Genomic DNA, 13,776 nt, shown 5'->3' on the forward strand with positions numbered 1-13,776 from the left:
TGCTTTGCACACACCCCTCTCTCTCCCCAGCATCAGTCTCTTTTTCTAATAGCCCTGTACATCTCCTTTGTATCAATCTTCCACCCTCTGGTCTGCACTCTATTGCATCAATCTCCCTTCTCTTTCTGCCTCACTTTGCTAAAAAGTCCTTTCCTTCCTCCAGAGGCAGCAGTAGCACATAAGTAAATTATCTGGCAAAGAACCTCCCGACAGCCTTTTCTTTCCTTCTAGCTTTCTGGGAGAAGGGAGGGGCTGAGGATGATTCCAGTTAATGGTCAGGACATCATGCCACACTTCTCTCTAATCGTGGTATACCCTAATGACTTCCCAAGGGCAGATCTACTGGGGTTGCTCCTTCATAGGTGTCCCAACTTCAGCAGGCTGCAATGCCATCTGCAAGAGGGATCAAAGTCAGGTTGACACTACAAAGGTCAGGGCTCACCCTACCTTGAGTGACTGTGTTTTTATGGCCCTGCTTTTCGGGCCAGTAAGAATACCTTGTAGATTGGAGGGGACAAGCAGTTCTCTGGTTTTGTCCCTGAGCTCTCTAGTTGCTTATGATGTGTTGGGCAAAATATTGGATAATCCATGGCCTCTGTGGTTCAATCCATTTTGCTGTCTATGCTTGCTTTTCAACTCTACTGTCTTATGCAAATGAAGCCTTGCATGAGCCTCTGCACGTGGTTCTGCACCCTCCGTTCCTGCAATGGTCTATCCTGAAAGCAGAAGGGGGAGCAAGCTGACAAGGTTCCTCTCCCACTATCCTTTTGTGGCTGTTTATCCTGAAAGACTGTTATCTTTAGCTTACCCCTTTGTCCTTGATGGCCAAACAGAAAAAATAAATCCTTTGGTGACTACATATGTTCATGGTAGCTACATTTGCAAAACACTGGCCTAATGTTTATTATGCTCTGAAAATCATTCCCCCCTGCTATGTTACTTAGCCTTTGTGCTGAAACTTTCTCCCTTTGATTTCTATAGAATTTTCCTTTTCAGTCTCATTCCAGAGGTTGGCGCATACATTTTGCATTCATTGACCTGAATGGCTAATGGCTATAGGTATCCCATTATATCTTTCTACTATGCATACCCCCATTATCTCTTCATGATTGACACAATCTCTTTAAATAGACCACTTGGTTCTTTCTTCTTCCTCTACACATCAATTGGAGTATACCAACCAGACCTTGGTTCCCACTACTGCAAAATTCTCGTACTCCAAAGCTGAAGAATGAATTAAATCGTAGTTGATTTAAAAGTTCGTTGAAGATCTAGTGTCCACACATGCCTATGGTGAATCGCTGCATTAGCGTTCAATATGAGCTGGAAATACCAATGCTTCCTTTCCTTGTTATCTCAATCCCTTCTCCCAAACCATGCTTCTGAAGACTGTATGTCTTTCAAACAAGAAAATTGTATTATAAACTGCTTTATTGTTCTGACTCATCTGAAATGCAATAATTTTATTTATTGGGCTTTATGAAGATATTCTTGCAAGCAGGTACAATTTAAATGAAATGAAATGAGTTTAAACTAAACTAAAGCCCCCTTCTATCAAGCTCCATTAGGGGTTTTTTTTTATCACTGGCCGCTGCAGTAAAAGCTCCAATGCTCATAGAATTCCTAATGAACGTTGGAGCTTTTACTGCAGTAGCCAGCAATAAAAAACCGTAATGCGGGGCTTAAGTTGAGTTTTTAAAAAATCACTGGTACCCATATTTGCTGGATATGCATATACATTAAATATGGGGGGGGGGGGGGGGGGGGTTGCAGCTATACACATAGCAATTCAATACAATAGTTATTTATATACCGCAAATACCTCAAGGGAAGTTCAAAGCGGTTAACAAAAACAGCAATCAATACAATAAAAACAAAGAAGTGTCTCTTATTTCAAAAGGCGTGCATAATAGCACATAAATGTATTATGCGGTTTTGGTTATCAAAAGAAGCACCTAGATTTTGGCATTGGAGGAATCAGTTTCATCGTCTATTGTTATTTGAGACTTGGGAAGTTAGGCGTTTGGCTAGGGAAATTCGTATGTTTATGGAAATCTGGGATCCGTATATTCAGAATCTTTCAACTTAAGGCAAGAAGTTTAATTCTTAATGATTTACATTGAAGCTATGATTATTTATCTAAAATTCAAATTCTTTATTTTTATTATTCTTTATTTTTGTCGACTTTCATTGGGTTTGGGGGGTTTAGTATGATTCCTTCAATAAAAAAGTTATAAACTAAATTTTGGGGGAGGATAGGGGGGAGAGGTCAATAGGAAAAGGGAAGAGGGTAGGAATTAGGGGGAGGGTATTGAGAGATATAATGGGTATTTTGGAAATATATTTTGAAGAAATGAAATATTTGGAAATTAATATGATGAATTTTAATTTAATGACTATTTTATTGTATTATATTATTGTATATTTACTGATTTCTTCAATAAAAATGTTATAAATTAAAAAATGAAAACTTTTTCAAAACATATTCCTTAAATGATTTTTCAAGGCCTTTCTAAAGCTCTTATAATCAGTTTTGAGCCATGTAGTTAAGACCAATGGGCACCCAAAAAGTTGCATTTTAGCTGTTTACCTGTATCCAGAAATTTGATGGATCCTTATCTGGTAAATTTATCACCAAAAAGCAACTACCAGAAATTTCACTTTGCTCTTTGATTACAGCAAGACCTTGTCAAGATTGTTCAGATTTAAAGTACAGTAAGTACGGCATTTAAATATGGAAATAATCAAATAAATGTTCCTCGTCTGCCAAACATTATGAACAATAGATTACAGTAAATTGTCTTGAAAATAACTTGTGGTTGCTAAAGTGGATTCAAAGACTTGGCTTATAAAGTCGGGTTATCTGTGAAAAAAAAATGACAGCAGTGAAAAGAATCTAAACTGAAAGGATTCTTAGATGACTTGTTTAGGTATCGTATAGGTTGTTTTTACAGCATGGGTTAATCCAGTTCTGGTTTTCCTCCAGACATTCATGGATGTATGGCTTTGATTTACATAGTAACATGTGGCATGCGGTTGGGTGCCTTTTTTTATATGAAGTTCAATGCGGTGCCCTCTAAGATACCCCGCTGCTCTGCTGGGATGGCTGTGTGTCCAGTCTACTAAACTGCTGGCCCCTCCTACATCCCAATGGCTTATTTTGTACATTTTCTTTTAGATGCAATTTTTTTTTTTTTTTCCCGAAAGTGTAATGTAATGTAATGTAATTTATTTCTTATATACCGCTACATCCGTTAGGTTCTAAGCGGTTTGAAGAAAATATACATTAAGATTATAAATGAGAAGTAAGAAGGTACTTAAAAAATTCCCTTTATTTTTTATTGATGACAAAAACCAAACAACTCCAAAACCACTCTGCAAGAATACAGAACAGATATAACATGGAAGGAATAATATACAGCAAATAGAAACATAGAAAATGACGGCAGAAAAGGGCCACGGCCCATCTAGTCTGCCCACACTAATGGCCCACCCCCTAACTACCTCCATGAAGAGATCCCACATGCCAATCCCATCTTTTCTTAAAATCTGGCACGCTGCTGACCTCAATTACCTATAGTGGAAGATTATTCCAGCGATCAACCACCCTTTCGGTGAAGAAATATTTTCTGGTGTCGCCATGAAATTTTCCTCCCCTGATTTTCAACAGATGCCCTCTTGTTGCCGAGGGTCCTTTAAGAAAAAAGAGATCTTCTTTCACCTCGATATGGCCCGTTACACATGATCGAGAAGTTCAAATATGGCAGTCATCAAATAGGCAGTCATCAAGAATTTTCAAACAATAGTTTCCCCCATGCAACACCTCCCTTCCCCCCCACAGAACCCCCAAACAAGATCAGAGACACCCCCCATCAAACACAATGAGTAGGAACAGACCAATAACAATTCTCATCCACCCCAAGATCCAGTAGGAAGGAAATATCCCCCCGAAATGAACCTCAGCCCCAGCCCCCCAGATATAAAAAAACCAGCAGGCACACTCGTCAAAGAGCTGTACTCTGATACTCTCCGACAATCAACAAGTGAAGACCCCTATCCCCCCAGACAAGAAAAACCAACAGCCCCCTCCAATAGATCTCCCCTTGTATTCAGCCCCCCTATAATTAAACTGAGCATTCCCACAACCATACCACCTCATACATCATACCTGCTGCATTCCCCCCCCCCATCCCCTCCAAATACACCATGATAAGTACCCAAGAATTCGAAAGTGGTTTAAAAAGATAGATGCATTGAAGACCAGCACCTCTGAGAAAGGACCGTTTTCAAAACAAAAAGATAGATGTTTTGCTGTTTTGAAAATGATCGTGTTCGCTACCGGATTTTTGTGCATCCTCTGTAAAACCTCCAAATTTGGACCTCATATCGAAAATGTTTGTTTATTAAAATTTGGTATTCTATTATCTTTCACAAGTTCTCAGCGGATTACATATAAATGTGTATTACACATTAAAATAATTTAAATATAACAAAATAAACTTAAATAAAATAAAGAACTCCATTGTAAAAAGAAAAGACCCTCAATTCACACTCATTCAAGACACAATCATACTCTCTCACATGCTAATAAAAATAAAAAGAAGGTATTTTACACATTTGTCCTTCTAATTAATGAATATGTTCATCTGGGGTAGAGTTAATGCCAAAAGCCTCTTGGAAAAAATACATTTTCAATAATTTTTTAAACATCTTATGATTTAATTCTATATGAATCTCATGTGGAAGTTGATTCCACTGGCTAAGGCCTCCTTTTATGAAACTGCAGTAGCACTTTCTAGCGTGGGGAGCCGCGCTGAATGGCCCGCGCAGCTCCCGATGCTCATTGAGTTCCTATGAGCGTCGGGAGCAGCGCAGGCCATTCAGCGCAGCTCCCCGCACTAGAAACTGCTTGTCGCAGTTTCGTAAAAGAGGGGGTAAAGCTAAGTTAAAAAACGCTGTTACGTGTTGATTCCCATTTTGTTCTCGATATTGCAGGAATAACTAATCTATTATCTTGTAAAGATCTTAATGTCCTTCTCGGTGTGTATGGAATAGTCAAAGATTGTAAATAACAAAGTTCAGAAGTATGTAATGCCCCTTCATGTCTTATCCAAGTCATTTTTTTATTGTTTTCTCGTCTTAAAGTTACTCTCCTCTATCTCCGCTTTATATAGTGAGACTGTAACTGTTCTCTTTCAATCTTTTGAAACCACCCCCATTTTTAGTGACCAGAGCGATACCTTTAATATACTAGGGGGTACATTATGGAGACTCATAATTGTAAGAAAACAAATGGACAGCTGATCCACAAGATCCAGGATACATGAAAACGGCAGATCACAGTAAAACTTCTAAAGTTCAAGTACAATCATTTATTCACCACAGAAACCAATAAGGGCCGGATTCTCTAAAACAGTGGTTCCCAACCTTGTCCTGGAAGACCACTAGGCCAGTCGGGTTTTCAGGATAACCCTAATGAATATGCATGGAGCAGTTTTGCATGCTTAGCACTCCATTATACACAAATCTCTCTCATGCATATTCATTAGGGCTATCCTGAAAACCCGACTGGCCTGGTGGTCCTCCAGGACAGGGTTGGGAACCTAGAGTAGGGGCACTTTGCACGGAAGAGAAGTCATTGCTATTAGGTGATACCTGTTCCATACTTGTAAGGGTGAAACATGGCTTTACTATTTATACATTTATTGTATGTGATCACAAAACCCTATTATAATAGAGGGACTGGAGTACCAAAATGCAATAAATAAATCCAAACTCCAGTATAAAATAATCTTATTTGTATTCCAACTACAATCAATAATGGAGGAAAAGGCCTCAGAAGCCTTAGAGAGCAAATGCTGTCCCTTGGCTATAGGAGAGAGAGCTGTATACAATACTAGCTCCTCTCCTAACTTCTATCATTGGCCTTGAAAAACCTCCAATGTTATCATTCAATCAATATTAGTATATATATAGAGTGCTAGGACTAGTGAACCAAGCAAAAATATGAAAAAGTGCTTATCTGAATAACATCCCGCTCTTGTCATTCAGGGTCAGCTTTCTTTAGCTCGATATCACTATTGCTAAGCCTTGATGCAACGGTCGTTTGACTGTGAAACGATGGCCACCGTCGGCTGCGAAGAGCAAGTTCAGTTTAAGTCGTGCTGACTAAAGAAAGCTGACCCTGAATGACGTAGCAGGACTTTATTCAGATAAGCACTATTTCATATTTTTGCTAGGTTCACTAGTCCTAGCACAGCATATATACCAATATTGATTGAATGATAACACTGGAGGTTTTTCAAGGCCAATTACAGAAGTTAGGAGAGGAGCTAGTATTGTATACAGCTCTCTCTCCTATAGCCAAGGGACAGCGTTCACTTCCTAAGGCTTCTGAGGCCTTTTCCTCCATTATTGATTGTGGTTGGAATACAAATAAGATTATTTTATACTGGAGTTTGGATTTATTTATTGTATTGTATGTGATGAATAAATTATTGTACTTGAAATTTGGAGTTTTTACTCTGGTCTACTTAGTGGTATAGTCAGGATTGGGGGCAGGAGAGACAGACCACCCTGGGCACCATCTTGGTGGGGGCACTGGCACCTCTCCTCATTTCCGCCCCCCGTTTCTTCCTGCTCCTCCCCTGCCACGCACGCATCTTCAATTCCCTCCTCCACACACTGTACCTCTAGCTCTTTGGGGCGTGAACAGCAGCTCTATCCTGCTCCTCGCGCCAGCCTCGGTGCTCCCCTCTGTCGTCATTTCCGGGTCCCGCAACCTAGCGAGAAGGAGAGCCGACGCCAGCACGGGCAGCAAGTTAGAGATGCTGCTTGCGCTGAGGAAGATAAACAGGTACAGGGAAGGAGAGCACACACGGCGGGGGGTGGGGAAGGAGAGGGGGGTGGAGGCGAGGGGGCCCCAGGCGCCTCTCACCCTCGCTACACCACTGGGTCTACTGTTTTGTTTTTTTTATTCATAGCTGTATCCACTCTTGTTTCTGCAAATGAGTTAGGTGTCTCTTCTGTATTTTCATATTTATCACCTATTATCCATCTTCTTCCTCTTCTTCCAGATTTCTGCTGTTTTGTTGATCCTTCTTTTCCCAAATTCTGTTCTCCTACTTTGTCTTGTCTATTTGTTTGACGATTAGAAGTCTGCATATGTAGTAAAGGTAAAGCCAGGAATGGATTGTTATGTTCTGAAAAGCAGGAGCCAGTTGGAAACCTACCATACAGCATATGGGCAGAAAAAACAAAACAGAAAAGCAATGAGGTGAAAGTGTGTTGGTTGAATACACTCCCATCTTTATAGGCTTTCCTGATCTTCCTAATTGCAAAAGTAAACAAGCAACAGATGTCTTCATGAGCATATTGTGTTTCCTTTCATAAAAGTAATTTATTTTCTCATTTAAGTCCTATCTTACAGTTGTGGTATAAAACTATAGAGATTTTTAGTAATGTTTAAACAGATCACAAGTTTAGGTAAATGGTCTTGGCTGAAAGAGAGAACACAGAGCCTGGCTTTTCTCCAAAATGTAAAGCTATCTGTTTAAAATGTAATGCTAGCTATCCTCTTCATAACCTCTAATGTCTTATTATGTCCTTCCCTCATTTATTGAATTTACCTGTAAACCGTGCCGATCTCTATCTTTATGGAGATGATACAGTATACAAACTTAAGGTTTAGTTTAGTTTAGAGCCCTTGAGTTCAAAACCTGCTTCTGAGCCCATTCTTGCATTCAGACATAAGGTCAAGCAACGTATTTGGTCTGAAGGTGACTTTTTAATTAAGAACATAAGAATTGCCGCTGCTGGGTCAGACTAGTGGTCCATCATGCCCAGCAGTCCGCTCACGCGGCGGCCCTCTGGTCAAAGACCAGCGCTCTAACTGAGACTAGCCCTACCAGTGTACGCTCTTGTTCACCAGGAACTTGTCTAACTTTGTCTTGAATCCCTGGAGGGTATTTTCTCCTATGACAGACTCCGGAAGAGTGTTCCAGTTTTCTATCACTCTCTGGGTGAAGAAGAACTTCCTTACGTTTGTACGGAATCTATCCCCTTTCAATTTTAGAGAGCACCCTCTCGTTCTCCCTACCTTGGAGAGAGTGAACAACCTGTCTTTATCTACTAAGTCTATCCCCTTCAGTACCTTGAATGTTTCGATCATGTCCCCTCTCAATCTCTTCTGTTGAAGGGAGAAGAGGCCCAGTTTCTCTAACCTTTTGCTGTACGGCAGCTCCTCCAACCCCTTAACAATCTTAGGCGCTCTTCTCTGGACCCTTTCGAGTAGTATCGTGTCCTTCTTATTGTAATTATTGTAAACTGCATGGAACTTCACGGCCTTGCGGTATATAAACAAATTATTATTGTAAATAAAGGTGGCCTTTACAGGTTCACAAAGGTGATGACCTCAACCTCCAAGTGCTGAGATGTCAATACTGTGCTTCTGGCTATGAGGGTGGTGAGCACTGAGTCGTAGGGGAACCTCAGACATATATGTGTCGAGTCTTCTACAGTCTCATACCAGGAAGTGCAGTTACTAGATACCATTCATACAGCTAGTGATAGCATACCTCCTGGTGTGATTACAGAACATGTTTGTTTTCCTTGTTATAGTCTCACCATTCTTTATCTTTTTTCAAGAATAGCAGTAAGAAGGCTATCAGTATAGGTGATATTAATTACGTTAATTTATAAGGTCCAGATTCAGACTCCTGAAGCAGGCCATAGAGGCCAAAACACGTATTTGTTTAGTCTTACACAGTACAATAAAGGAATTGAGCACCACAGGCCACCTTTACTGGGTTTCTTATCTTTCTACCTTGGAAAGGTAGCATCTCCTGTTTGGTGGTGCTCATTCAAACTACACCAGCCACCGGAACAGAAGTAGTTTCTGGAAACAGTGCCATTGCATGATTTCATGTGATCGGCGGCCATTTTTGAGGCAGCCACCAGTGCCGACACTGCTTATAGAATCTGGGCCTAAATGCTGTAAGGTTTAGAATACTGTTTGGCGCTAGTTTTTTTCAGTGCCATATACAGAATCCAGCCCTCAATATGTACCTGCTTTTACTGGTCATCTCTGGCTGGATCTTGTCTGATGTAATTCTGGGCTGTATTATTAATTGTCCATGAATATTTCTACTCTGTGAGAGAGATGGGAGTCCTATAAAGCAAGTCACCACAATAAGTGATGTAGGACAGTGGTTTAGTAAGGGGGGAGGGGGTTTACCCTGGGAGCAGTCTTGGTGGGGGGGGGGCACTGGCCCCCTTCCTCTTCTCCACTCCTTCCCCTCATGCACGTGCCCCCTTCCCTTCCTTCATACCTCTTTAACATTTGAGGCATTAGCAGCAACCCCAATCTGCTGTTCGCCCTAGCATCAGCTGTTCCTCTGATGTCACTTCCTGGACTCATGCCCTGGAAGTGATATCAGAGGTAGAGCTGGTGCAAGCATCAAGTTGGGGTTGCTGCTCATGCCACGAATGTTAGAGGTATGGGGGAAAGGAAGGGGAATGTGCGCACGTGCGCGGCGGGTGGGGGGTAGGAGCTGAGGGGAGGGGGGGCACCACCGCCCTGGGCACCTCTCACCCTCGCTACGCCACTGAAGTAGGAAATTATAATACTTTCATATTTAAAAGACAAATGTTGCAATTTATCTTCCCCATTTTCTTAATTTTTTTTTTTTAGACCGTCTATGACCAATGGTTCATTACTCTTTTCAACATAGTTTATACATCACTTCCTGTACTGGCAATGGGGCTATTTGATCAGGTGAGCATTTTGTCTGTGTGTGTTTTTATCTGCATTGAATAATTACTCATATAGGTCCAAAATGAACAGCCTGACAATATGTTTAAAAAAACTGGGGGTTCTGTTGAAAAAGTCATGAGAGGTAAAGAGGCTCATTTTCAAAGCACATAGACTAACAAAGTTACATATGAGGGAGAATCAAAACTTAAATGCAATTGTTAAATTATGTGATAACCGGAACAGAGCTAGCAAAATGCAACATATAACGGTGTCTCAATTGACTGCAATGTTGGATATCAGCTATGGATCTGCATTTGCTATAATGCTTGATGACTTGGGATACAGGAAAGTCTGCATACGATGGGTTTCCAAACAGCTTATTGATGTCCACAAGCAACAGTATGTGAAGGCTGCAGTCCAGTTCCTGAGATGGTATGAAGAAGATCAAGTATTCTGGAGAGAATTGTACTGGTGACCTGGATTGGCCACCGTGGAACGGGCTACTGGGCTTGATGGACCATTGGTCTGACCCAGTAAGGCCATTCTTATGTTCTTACGTGAGCCAAATACAGGACAATGAAGCCATTGTAACATCACTGATGAGGTTGGCTCTGGCAGGGGTCTCAAAGTCCCTCCTTGAGGGCCACAGTCCAGTCGGGTTTTCAGGATTTCCCCAATGAATATGTATGAGATCTATGTGTATGCACTGCTTTCAATGCATATTCATTGGGGAAATCCTGAAAACCCGACTGGATTGCGGCACTCAAGAAGGGACTTTGAGATCCCTGGCTCTTAGGCATTGTGGAATGAGGCATTATGACACCACAATCTCAGCTCTGGAATGTTGCTTTCACTGGAGTTCCAAAATCTTGCTATTCTTTGAGATGCTGGAATGTTGCCACTCTTTGGGTTTTGGCCAGGTACTAGAGACCTGGATTGGCCACCGTGGGAACGGGCTACTAGGCTTGATGGACCATTGGTCTGACCCAGTGAGACTATTCTTATGTTCTTATGAAATGGGTACATCACTGTGACCCGGAGAGCAAAAGACAAAGCATGATAAAGTAAACGAAGCTAGTTGAATGATACAACAAATGTGTCGTCTTGAAAGGGGACTATGTAGAAAAGTGATATATTCAATAGCTCATAGTTGCTTCTATTAAAGCCATTAAATGTAGTTTGTCTTTACTTTTTGATTTACCCTGATGTATGTTTCTATCTAACATTACAAGTAAGTCTAGGTGTTAGGTTAACCAGGTTTTCTATTCCGCCTTTACCTATTCAGTTCAAGGTCAGTTTACATTAGAAGAGGTTGTGTCAGTTACCCAAGACGTTATAATGAACAGTTTGACATGGACATTCAAGAGGGTTGCTAGGTCATCATTGGTTCTTCGTTATGTCTCAGGGGTTACATTAAGCAGTTTAGAAATAGGCTTTTGCAATTACCATTTCAGTTACCTCAGGGTTGACTCCCTGTCTTGGTACAGAAATGATTTTGAAAACTTTCTGAAAATGAGCATCAAAGTGTTAAGTTTCACTCAGATGGCCCTTTTTCTGCCACATTGGGAAATCAAATAAAACCTCACCAAAAACTTTGCACAGTTATTTACACAGGGAGCAGATACAGATTTGCCCTCCTCTATCACAGTGGGTTGTCTCTGATTTTTCTGTGCTCTATAAATCTCACTTCATCAAGAGTAAAAGCTAGTCCTTTCTTTACCCAGTCTTCAGGTATCGGAACTAAATATTGGCCACATCCACATAATTTTGAATGCCCATCACAATCCTGGGTATGTAATGCCAGTGCCCAGATATAGCCAGCATTGAATACGTGGGTCAAATATAGCTGGCTGAATATTATTGTCATATTGTTTTGGTGAATGTTGTCACTGCTCACTACCAATTAAAAGTGGGATGTCTTTTTTTTTTTCCAGGACGTCAATGAGCAGAATTGCATGGACTACGTGAAACTCTATGAACCCGGGCAATTAAATCTCCTTTTCAACAAGCGCAAGTTTTTCATCTGCATAGCGCATGGAATATACACCTCCTTTGCCCTGTTCTTTGTCCCGTTTGGCGCATTTTTTAACAATTCTAGTGAAGACGGAAAGCACATTGCCGATTACCAGTCTTTTGCAGTCACTGTGGCCACTTCCCTTGTGATTGTAGTCAGTGTTCAGGTAAAAAGAACATTTTTTTTTCTCCTTCCGCGCTTAGCCAACTTCTTAATCAATAGGAATTCCAGAAACTACTTCTGCTTCAGTGACCGAAATAAAGAAGTCATCACTTCTTATGCTCGCTGTCGGCTTCAAAGTGGTCACTTGTCTGTAGCTGAATTTAATGTAGTCACTTGACCATTGTGAAGGAGACTTGAATACAGCCTGATATTTGGTGGAACTTAACTGGACAGATGCAGATAGGAGCATAATCAGGTTTAATATATAGAAAAAAGTCCTCTGTGTACGATGTTTTGCCCGCACTTGGACTGCAACAGAGGTTTCCGAGTTACAAATCAAACAAACCAATACTTAAAAACTTGAAAAATTAAAAATACAGTGCACACATCATGTATAGTGTATGGAATCCAGATAGTCTTGTTTGTGCACAAACCGTGTACATAAAAAAAGACTAGGATGTGTAAATGTGCCATGAGTATTCATCGAATGAACAATATACAAGCAGATTAAAATATAGCACAAAATGTGCCAAAACAAAACTGTATGGAAATATCTGTGGTGTGCACGTAACTGATATTCTGCCAAAGAGGGATTGGATGGATTCCTAAAGGGTAGGGGGGTTGAGGGATACAGATAAGGGTAGATAAGAGTATGGAAAGAGTATAGATAAAAACAAAGGGGCTATAGGGCTAAATCAAGATAACATGACAGGTCATGCACCTGATGGGCCGCCGCGGGTGCGGACTGCTGGGCACGATGGACCTCTGGTCTGACCCAGCGGAGGCAAATTATTATGTTCTTAAGTACTTTAGTGAATTGTATTCTGCTGTATATACAGTGGCTTAGTAAGGAGGGGGTTCTGGCCCAGATGCTGCCTTGGTGGGGGTGATGGCATCCATCCTCCTCTCTGCCCCCCCCCCCCCGGTTCTTTCCCAATCCCCACTGCTGCGCAAGTATGCCCCTTCCCTCGTACCGCATTAATTTTCCTGGTGTGAGCGGTATCACGAACTTGCTGCCCACGCCGGAGTTGGCTCTCGCTGACATCACTTCCAGGTCCAGGAAGTGATGTCAGAGGGAGAGCTGACATGACGCAGGCGGCAAGTTCATAATGCTGCTCACACTGGGAAAATTAAAGAGGTGTGGGGGAAGAGAAGGAGGGCGTGTGCATGCGGCGGGGGTGGAGAAGAGGGAAGAGGAGGGGCACCACTCACCCTCGCTATGCCACTGTATATATACATACCATAAAAAGGGGAATATTAGATCTAGAGCACCCAGTTAGAGAATGACACGATGACTGTTACCCGCCAAAATGTGAATGAAAAAAAACCTGGTCATTGCTTGTACGGGGACAAGGCCATTCACCACCCCATGGAGCGGTAAATGGCCTTGTCCCCGCAGTCAATTGAGGGAATGCTAACAAAATACTTTAAAAATACGATCACGCGGTCTGAGCATCTCCCTCCCTCCCTTGCCTTTACCTTCGCTGGCAATTTTCCTCTTAACAAGCAGCCAGAGCATTTTCTGAAGTCACGTGCAGCCAGCTGGCTGCCTGGAACCTTCTCTTCTAATGCAACCGGAAACAGGAAGTTACGTCAGAGCAGAGGAGAAGTTTCAGGCAGCCAGCGACTTCAGGAAATGCTCCGGCTGCTTGTTAAGAGGAAAATCGCCAGCGAAGATAAAGGCAAGAGAGGGAGGGAGATGCACGGACCGCGGTGGGCGAGAGGGAGGAAGGGGGCTGCTGCTGGGGACAGAGGACCCAGTTAAAATGAACCTTTTTAAAAAAAATTAGTTTCCCATAGAGTTTGGGGGGAAAAAGGACACCAAAGCAAAACTGGCCGAGAAGTA

General features: G+C 41.7%; 1 protein-coding gene across 9 annotated transcripts in view; it reads left to right on the forward strand.

The window, feature by feature from the left end:
- ATP8B4 (ATPase phospholipid transporting 8B4 (putative)) overlaps positions 1 to 13,776 on the forward strand; it is a 363,870-nt gene that overhangs the window by 249,391 nt on the left and 100,703 nt on the right. For 8 of the 9 annotated variants that reach the window (XR_004536957.1, XR_004536958.1, XM_033920245.1 and 5 more), the window contains 2 exons: positions 9,692 to 9,775; positions 11,689 to 11,934. Coding sequence is in view for 7 of the 9 variants with exons in the window: in XM_033920245.1 (XP_033776136.1) it covers positions 9,692 to 9,775; positions 11,689 to 11,934 (330 nt within the window). In the remaining 2 variants the exon portion in view is untranslated. The remainder of the gene's footprint in view (positions 1 to 9,691; positions 9,776 to 11,688; positions 11,935 to 13,776) is intronic. The other variant, XM_033920244.1, reaches the window with a different exon arrangement.

Source organism: Geotrypetes seraphini, chromosome 14, assembly GCF_902459505.1.
Source record: "Geotrypetes seraphini chromosome 14, aGeoSer1.1, whole genome shotgun sequence".
In the NCBI taxonomy this organism is placed as follows: Eukaryota; Metazoa; Chordata; class Amphibia; order Gymnophiona; family Dermophiidae; genus Geotrypetes; species Geotrypetes seraphini.